This window comes from Drosophila pseudoobscura, chromosome X, assembly GCF_009870125.1.
Source record: "Drosophila pseudoobscura strain MV-25-SWS-2005 chromosome X, UCI_Dpse_MV25, whole genome shotgun sequence".
In the NCBI taxonomy this organism is placed as follows: domain Eukaryota; kingdom Metazoa; phylum Arthropoda; class Insecta; order Diptera; family Drosophilidae; genus Drosophila; species Drosophila pseudoobscura.
The window spans coordinates 33,228,140-33,237,507 of record NC_046683.1 but is presented as its reverse complement, the minus strand read 5'-3'; the positions used below and the strand labels follow the sequence as shown (position 1 = coordinate 33,237,507).

Sequence of the window (9,368 nt, the reverse complement as noted above, 5' to 3'; positions counted from 1 at the left end):
CTATAGAAACCAAGTCCATCAAATCCCGATCCAGCCATGTCATCACCCCCTATACCCCTTGCACGCCAGTTTGCCGTCCATTTGAACGATGGTTGAACACAGTTTCAACGGCCGGGAGAATGTTCAGTTGCAGAACTATGCTTAAGTAATAGTTTATAATACCAGTCGGCATAACACAGGTATACCGTGACACATTTTTCTATTTAACATGTAATATAATACCTCACGACAACACACTAGTCACTGCAGTGAGTTCTGCTGACAATGCACTCTCTCCGCTGAGGGCGAAGACAGCGGGGCAGTTGCTGACCATCAAAATGTCGTAATTGGCCACCAGACACTAAAATTATCCATAATACACAAAACATATATTTTACAGACTCAGCACTTTTGTACCTTTTATTACCTTTAAATAAGAATCATTTTTATCAATAAAATCAGTATCAGAAACAGTAGCATAACTGCCTGTCACTCATCTTCCATCGCAATCATCAGAGGCTGTCGCCGTGTCTTTAGACCCTCCCTTGCGCAACGTAGGATACCCACTCCGCAGTCCAACTGGTTCAAGTTCTAGTTGCGCCGACCAAACTGTAGATGGTTTATGTGCCGTATGCAACCCAGCTTCTTACACACACACACACACATTAACATTTGGTATCCCTGACCTTGGTCATCCTTTCAAACTGTCAGACAAGCTACAGTGAAAGGATTCGATCTGGACATCAGATTGAAGCAGTCAACATCTTCAACAAAAATTTGGCATCAGGCCATACACTTACGGTAGCATCTACTAGCAATAAGTATCACTTTGGCAAATCTGACATATTCGGGTTATCAGCCAACAGAAAAACAGCTATAGAATTTGATTACCACAAAGGTAATCAATTTTGGTTGTTTCGTGCGTTCCATAGATTGGAAACAGCACAAATCCCTCCATCCAACACATCACCTGTACTATTACCTCTCTGACCGACAACGGTTACGATTCGGAGCGTATCCAGCTGCAAAGCAAATAAAACACTCCCAACGGGTCAAAAGTAATAAGTACAAACAGATAGAATGGATACACATATGGAGGCAGAAGCTGCCGCTACAATGGCAATGGATGTGCAGCAAGAGATTGGTGAGGAAATATCGAGGTGCATTCGGAACTTTAAAAAAGATTCCCATGAACGAAAGCAAACGGCCTCTTATTTTCAAGCCAAAATATCAGCACTCGAAAATGCGTGGAATCGCTTCAACAAAAACGACTCCAAACTTCGCGATACAGACAAAAACGGATGAGTACGTAAAATTCTGTGAAGACTTACGTACAACATGTAAGCAATACATTACTATTTTTACCGAATGCATTGATAAGCTATCACAGCCATCTAGTGCTCGTGGGGAACGTCAAATCGTCCCTAAAGAAAAGCATGATAAACCTCCAGTAGGTCCCAAAGAAAGCGGTCTGATCCAGCAGTCCTCGAAGGATTACAGCAAACTGCTTTCACTATGCTTTCACGACAAAAGACCATAGTAGAGTCCGTTAAACGCAGTTTGAAACAACTTTCAGAGGCGGAAGGACGCACATCAAGTGATTTGATAAAATCACTATGGACTCAAGCACACGAAGTCCACTTCACAATTCATGAGGAATACGAGGACCCAGTGGAAGGAGGATATGACATGGAATCCTACCTTACACTGGAAAGTAAGGTCCAAAGAGCATTGGCAAAATCAGCCACACCAAACACGGATAACGTGCATCTTCCACGCATCAGCATCCCAGTTCTTCGATCTGTTCTCATGCATGGTGCATGAGACCAACATGCCTACGGTGAAAAAGATGTGGTATCTTAAAACCACCGTTACCGGCGAGGCAGAAATATTGATTTGACATATCGATCTAAAGGAAGAAAATTATGAAGCCGCTTGGGAAATACTAGTTGACGCATACAACAATCCCAGAGATGTTTCGAACACGGTACTGAACCGTTTCCTCAATCCCCAAACAATTAATGATGATCCCAAGTCACTGGAGTCACTGGAACTGGATGTCACAAATAAGGCCTTGTATGAGCAATCATTGGGAAGCTCAAAAGACATTCAGGCGCTGGATACGATGCTTCAGTTCTTGGAGCAAAGAATTCGAGTTCTAGGAACCAGTAAGAAGCCACCAGCATCAAGGAGAGAGCCAAAAGGCACGACATGTGCATCAGAAAACACAGGGAGAGCACGAGCACCTTTATGCAAGAAGGCAAGCCATTGGCTCTACGGATGCGAAGAATTTCGCTCGAAATCTCCATTGGAACGACTAAATTGGGTACAAAAACAAAAAATTTGCGTTAATTGTTTTTAGAACAAATCACAAAACAAACGCATGCCCTGGTCGAAGCTGCTTCAAGTGTGACAAGAAGCACAACACGATGCTACATTTGGAAACAGCATCAGGCGCAGCTGCAGAATCAAGAGGCCCGACGGTTGGTGCAGCAAGTAAAAATAGATACAATCTTCTGGCCACAGCAAAGGTGGCAGTAGAAGCCAACAACGGGCAGGTTGCTAATTTCAGAGCACTGCTAGATTCAGGATCACAAATAAACTAGATCTCTGAACGAATGGCATCAATGTTGTCACTCAAACTAAAAGACAAAACATTACGGATCGAAGGAATTGGAGGTCAATCAAAGACCAGCAGAGCACGAGTAAATGCGCTCATGAAATCCCTTCACAATGGTTTATGCAAAGAATTAAAGCTTGCGTATTACCACACGTAAATCGACATGCTAAAATCGACATGCTAATCGGAGCCGGGTATTCATTGCTGCTACCAGATCAACAGTAGCTAAGGACAGGAGGCCCGTTGATACAAAGCACGAAACTGGGATGGATTGTGGCAGGAAAAGTCAAATCTTCCCAAAATTCCTCACCCATTTGTGCAACGAGAGTAAACGAGTTCATGGAAAGATTCTGGACTCTGGACAATCTAGAGACGGAAGACAAACCACGCAGTCCAGTGGAAGCACGGTGTGACGCTCATTTTATAGAAAATCTTCAGACAGCTTCAGACGGCCGTTTTATTGTAAAGCTTCCATTTTCCGAACACCCTTCAGCCCTGGGGGAGTCGTTGGAAACCGCAACAAAAAGATTCCTAGCGTTGGAGCGGCGAAGCTCAACAGAAACTTGGAAGAGTTATGTGGACTTCATGGAAGAGTATGAAGGACTAGGCCATATGAAGATTGTGCCAGCATCAAAAGTTCCCAAAAGGCACTACTTCATTTCACATCATTGTATACTCAAACCTGAGAGCACCACCACAAAGCTTCGGGTAATATTCGATGCCTCATGCAAATCAACAAGCAGAAATCTTTGAACGACATTCTGCAGGCTGGACCCACCGTTCAGAGCGAACTTATGTCCATTCTGCTACGATTTCGAATTCATAAGTACGTATTCACAGCGGACATAGAAAAGATGTACCGGCAAGTGTGGATGAATCCGGAGGATCAATTCCATCAGATGATAGTCTGGAGAAACAATCCATCCGAAGAGATCAGGTACTATCGCCTGAAAACAGTAACATATGGGACAACAGCTGCTCCGTTCCTAGGAACGAAATGTCTGGATCATTTGGCAATACAATACAAAGACAGACTACCAGTAGGATCAACAACATTAAAAACCGATTTCTATGTTGATGACTGTCTAACTGGAGCAAACACTATTCCAGACGCAATTCATGTTCGACAAGAACTAAATAAGATATTGCTACAGTCCGGATTCAAATTGCGCAAGTGGTGCTCCAACAATGAGCCACTTCTCCAAGGAATCCCCAAAGAGGATGTAAAACTAGGAGAGACACTAGAGCACTACAGCGTGAAAACTCTGGGTCTCATCTAGATGCCGAAGAAGGATACATTGTGTGGACGCTACACGCATCACCAAACCGGTGGTATGTTCTGAACTGGTCCAAATCTTTGACCCACTAGGACTCTTTGCACCGGTGGTAGTAAAGGCAAAAATCTTCATGCAACAACTTTGGGAGCTCAAACTGGAATGGGATGACGAATTACCATTACAACACCAAACCGAATGGAAAGAATACCGGGACGACTTACAAACATTGAACAAAATGCAAATTCCCCGGCATATCGACGATGGTAAAATTCCAGTTACCCAAGAACCCCATACGTTTGTAGATGCATCAGAACGAGCATATGGCGCAGCAGTATATGTACGCGCTACATACAAAAACAACCAAGTGTCAGTAAGACTGCTCTGTTCGAAATCACGTGTGGCGCCGACAGCCAAACAATCGCTACGACGGTTAGAACTTTGTGCTGCAGTCCTCGGTGCCGAGCTCACAAACCGAGTCCGACAGGATCTGCACATGGACATTAACACGGTTTCAGGATGGTTTTGGAGTGATTCCACCGTTGTGTTATCCTGGATAAACGCATCGTCATCAACATACCCTACCTGCACGGATCCCGAGACAACAGGACGAAGGCACCCATCATAGAACCCAGCAATCTTGAGAGAAAAGCTAAACATGTAAGCTTGCCAATCACACCTAGCGCACTTGGGGACGAATTATAGTCTTGCAGACATATCAACTCGTTTCACAAACTGCAACGCATTGTGGCATATATGTTACGTTTCTGCTACAAAACCAACAGAGCGCACAACACGACGCTCTGCGCAGAAGAACTGACTCATGCCCGCGCTATAATCCTGCGAACCATACAAAAAGTCGAGTTTACAGCAGAGTTAAAACAGGTTCCCTTCCTGGGAGACGATGATCTCATCCGAGTTGGTGGTAGACTTGAAGAAGCTTTACTTCCATACAACGCAAAACACCCAGTTTTGCTGCCTTACAATGACCCAATCGTCAAAATGATCTTGCGGGAGCTACATAAGGAGAACATGCATTGTGGTGCTCAAGCATTAAGGGCAATCGCAAGACAATGGCTAGAAGCATCATCCACAGCTGTGTTAGATGCACCAAGGCTAGACCAAAGCTGATGCACCAGATCATGGGCAATCTCCCAGCACAACGAGTCACACAAGCATGGCCGTTTCTTAATGCAGGCGTCGACTACTGTGGACCAATCTCGATCCACCATAAGATCCGAGGCAAAAGACCAGATAAGGCATACATCGCCGTGTTCTGCTGCTTTTCCACAAAGGCAGTACACCTGGAGCTGGTAAGCAACCTGACCACAGATGCATTCTTGGCCGCCCTGCGTCGATTCTGAAGCAGACGTGGGAAGTGCCAAACTATTCATTGCGACAATGCAACGAACGTTGTGGGTGCAACAGCCAGCTTAAAGAATTAGAAGACTCTATATTCAGCTCAAGGGCAAGTGCTCTGATCACGAATCATTGCAACAAAAAACAAGTGGATTTTAAATTCATTCCTCCCAGGGCTCCAGCGTTTGGCGGCCTCTGGAAAGCGGCGGTAAAATCAGCAAAAAAAGCTGTTGATAACAACCACCAGCACAGCCTCATTGACATTTGAAGAACTAAACACAGTGATAATCGAAATTGAAGCAATTCTCAATTCTCGACCCATCAATGTCAAATGATCCCACTGATACGACAGCGCTCACCCCAGGACACTTCTTGATTGGTCAACCATTGACAACGCCACCTGACGTCAATACTGATCATCAAGGAAGAACATTGGTAAAGCGCTGGGAATTGGTATCGCGCCTAAAGCATTCATTCTGGAAACAATGGTCTACAGAATACCTCCAAGAATTGCAAGCTCGGCATAAATGGAAGACCGCTTCACCAAACGTACCTGAAGGATTATTAGTTTTGGTTAAGGAAGACAACCTTCCAGTAATGAAGTGGCCAATGGGTCGCAGCATTAATACATATCCTGGACAGGATTACGATACATGTGCCCTGAACTAAAAAATGTTCCGGCATGTAACTCCATAGTTCAACACTTTCAACATGTGTGTTTGGAGGGGGACGGATCGAGGTTCAATTTCCAACGGCGAAATGTCTGTTCCAGTTTAAACTCTGGGTATTCGCGCGGTATGTCGACCGTTTGCAGCGGGGTTGAAAACGTAACTACTTCTTATGGTGCTTTTTCTGCCGTGAGCGCCGTGTGGATCGTGGATTGTGGATCCGAGCGCCCCTCCGAGCGCGCGAGAGCGAGCCGGGACCGAGGCGCGCGGAGCCGGCACAGTGCGCGGAAACTGTCTACTGCTGGCCTGAACATCCTCCCCCCCACCTTGCAGGATTGCAAAGTATAATGGGGTGGCCTATGGCTGGGTGCACGCCCCCGACACGATACATCCAAAAACGGTGCTCTGGGCCACCGGCAGGCCGTCCTCACGCGCAAGGAACCCGGGCTGGATCACCTTCGGGTAGACATCTGCTCCCAAGATGGGCGAGATTGTAGCCGGTCGACGGAACTGTTCATCGGCAAGCCTCAGGTCACCGAAACGCACCCGGACGGAATCGCTCAGCTGTCGGTAATCAGAGGCCATGGGACTGAGAAGCACGGTCAGACCCGTGGGATAGCCACAGCCAGTGACTCGATACGGACGCTTTGGCACCTGATAAGCGATTTTCCTGGGATCGGAATGGATTAGTAAATGATGCTTGGATGGGGAAGATGCTGTCCTACTCTGGGAAATTGTTGGTTATCCCTCCGAAATAGTTGAAGCTGCAGCACTGCCCCTCCATCGTCTCCAGATGCAGCTGGAGATCATGTCAATGCAGTCCGGCGACAACTGAGACGTTAGCGTTGTGAGGCTAACATTATTCAGCTTTAGGATCCTGTCATAAGTCTGCAACGAACTTTTGCTGATCATATTGTCCACGGGCAACAGAGTGAGATTGAAAAGTTTGTGCAGCTCCGATCTATTGACTCCAGCAGGCACTTGCCTAAGGAAAGAAGAGAGTTCTTTGGATAAACACTTATAAACCACTGCGATATGTGTTCTCACATTTTCTGTAGCAGGTTGATCGCCTTAAGCTTTGATATCTTGTTGAAATTGCATATCGTTACGGCGGGAAAGGGTATGTTCCATTTGGGAAAGTGCGAGCTCTCGATGACCGTGACTGTGGGCGTCTGGCGGGCCCACTGCCACGAGACGACGACCAGCACAATCGATGTGATGATGGACAGGATGACGACAATCAGCCAGAACAGGCGCTCGTTCCGGCTGATGTCCTGCCGCGTAATGTAGCTAAAGCCATGCAGCGACGTGGTCTGACAATAGTTGCGCATATTCTCGCTGAACCACTCTCCAAGCTGGCGGAAGCGATGGATGGGCTGATGGCTCTCAGGACTAGAGCGCTTTACGGGATCACTACGGGTAGAGGCGGCCAGCTGTTGGGCGGCCTGCACTTGCCGCAGATCGAAGATGCGTCGCTTCGTGAACGCCATCTCTTCGGCTTGACCTCTGTGCGACGACTGTTGCGGCGGCTGCTTGCGGCAATTAGTCTCGCGCTTAATTACCGCCCACCGCTAATGAGCCAAACCCACTTTTGCTTGTTTCCTGCGGCGTCGCAGGGTATCTGCTGGCGCGCCAGCCAGTTGCAAGTGGGGCGCACACACGTAAAGATTATTAGCTCGAAGACCGACCCGAAACTGCAGCCCATAAATAGCCCGTTGACGCCGCCAAAGGTTCCTGCCCATTATGGATAGATGAATGACACTTTAATACGGGGGGCGCTTGTCTTGTTGGTAGTTTCGTTAATAGAATATGCCCTTGGACACTTGCCTATGAATGACAGCCAGGTCTCGTACACTTCCAAAAGCAGCTCCTCGGTAAATGCAAGGTCGTAGTAGACATTCAAGCGGACCTCGTTCGTGGAATTGGATCCCTTTATGAGACTCACATCACTCTCGAATTCATAGCGATGGAATGTGCACGGCGGCAGGCAATTGCAGTCCCTCTCCACTGCCGTGATCTGCTCACTAATTTCATCTGTAAATAGAAAACCAATCAATAAACCTTACTTTTGTATCAGATATCATTCACTTGCCATACTTCCGCACACATTCCACCTGCTGGAGGCCACAAATGGGCCATGTGCTTTCACCAGGAGCATGGGGCGGAACACAGCCGCAAGACTGAAAGATTTTTTTGCTGCGACACTCGGAAAGGCAGTTGCTTAGACTGTAGGCGGAGTAGAACCACAGACGATGCTCATCGGGCAGGAAGCAGCGTCGGTCCTCAATGGGAAGGCCCGCTAGATTCGCTGTGAACCGCGTGGAAAAGGCTCGCACCATTAGGTGGGTCTCTGAATCACTTGGTATCATCATCCTCATGGTGGCAGCATCTGGTACGCTTTGGGATTCGTGAATGAGTACCTCCAAGTCATGGGATGCAATTATTGAGGCAGCAAAAATCCTCTTTTTGAAGTTTAACCACGAGACTAACTCCCAACTGTGAAGTGTAGAGCTCTTTTTGATGGTTAAAGCTGCAGCAGAGACGATGATCAAAGGTCCAGAATGGCTTCAGTTCTCCCAGGCAGCTTTCCAGATGATTCTCCCACTTGCAGCTACGGATCTGTTCGCAGATTGGCGGAGCCAGATCCTCCAGAAGTTGCGACCAGCTGAGGTTCGTCCGAAACAGCTCCTCCATAACGCTATTCCGCAGAGTTTTCTCTGACACTTTCCATTCCTTGGCTCTTTTCTGTAGCTTTTCCTTGGAAACTCCATTCAAACTGCATATAAGTAGTTACCACCAGAAAATGCGCTGCCAGGTCTCGGCTCCGACAAACACATGGAAGCCATGGATGCTGGCCATTTCGCAGTAGATCTCGAAGCCAGATTTCCGTTTGCACATGCCATCGTCCTTGCGAGCCCGCAGGAAACCCAGAAAACTGGGCAGAGGCAGCTGCTGAAATCCTTGAATGATCCTAGAGTGCCATCGCAGTATCTTCAAGCGCTTCAGGCTGCTGGACCTTGAGCATCGTCTCCAACTGGAAGTCGCTCATTTTGGCGCGGATCACCGCCGTACACACTTTCTCGTCCCCCACACAAGTGGTGGGCAACTTGAAGGCGCTGGCCAATGATTCGTCAATACAGCTCACCGGCGTGCATGGGTCGATGAGCGCCGCCGTCTCGAAGTTTTTGGAACCCGTATCCAAGACCACCAGCGCCGTCGGGTGGATGATGAGGCTTCGATGTTGTAGAAGTGAGTCGACGGATGGTGCCGGGGTCGCTGCCACGGGGCGGCTCACGGGGAGACGAGGGCGGCGGTCGGCGTGGGCCGACGTGGATGGCGACGATGCAGCCGAGGCTGTGTGGGCTGGACGCCGAGGTCGGCGTTTGACGTGGGGCGCTGTACATGGCGACGATGTTCCTGAGGCCGAGCGGGCTGGACGCCGAGGACGGCGTCTGACGTGGGGCGCTG

General features: G+C 48.0%; 1 protein-coding gene and 1 pseudogene across 1 annotated transcript; both read right to left on the bottom strand.

The window, feature by feature from the left end:
• Window positions 1-2,743: 2,743 nt before the first annotated feature.
• Window positions 2,744-7,531, bottom strand: LOC117185131 (sodium channel protein Nach-like; annotated as a pseudogene).
• A 110-nt stretch (window positions 7,532-7,641) lies between these two features.
• LOC117185130 (pickpocket protein 11-like) lies at window positions 7,642-8,332 on the bottom strand. The gene is made up of 2 exons (XM_033385077.1): window positions 7,993-8,332; window positions 7,642-7,934 (listed from the first exon to the last, which is right to left on the bottom strand). The coding sequence occupies exons 1-2, from the start codon at window positions 8,276-8,278 to the stop codon at window positions 7,642-7,644; spliced, it is 579 nt and encodes a 192-aa protein (XP_033240968.1). The 5' UTR covers window positions 8,279-8,332.
• Between the last annotated feature and the right edge of the window lie 1,036 nt (window positions 8,333-9,368).

Bases quoted from the DNA above. Each gene is read 5' to 3' on its own strand.
- LOC117185130 (XM_033385077.1), bottom strand. From the start codon at position 8,278: ATGAGGATGATGATACCAAGTGATTCAGAGACCCACCTAATGGTGCGA. The intron at 7,935-7,992 runs GCAAGTGAATGA...TTCTATTTACAG, and splicing joins GGAATGTGTGCGGAAGTATG to ATGAAATTAGTGAGCAGATC.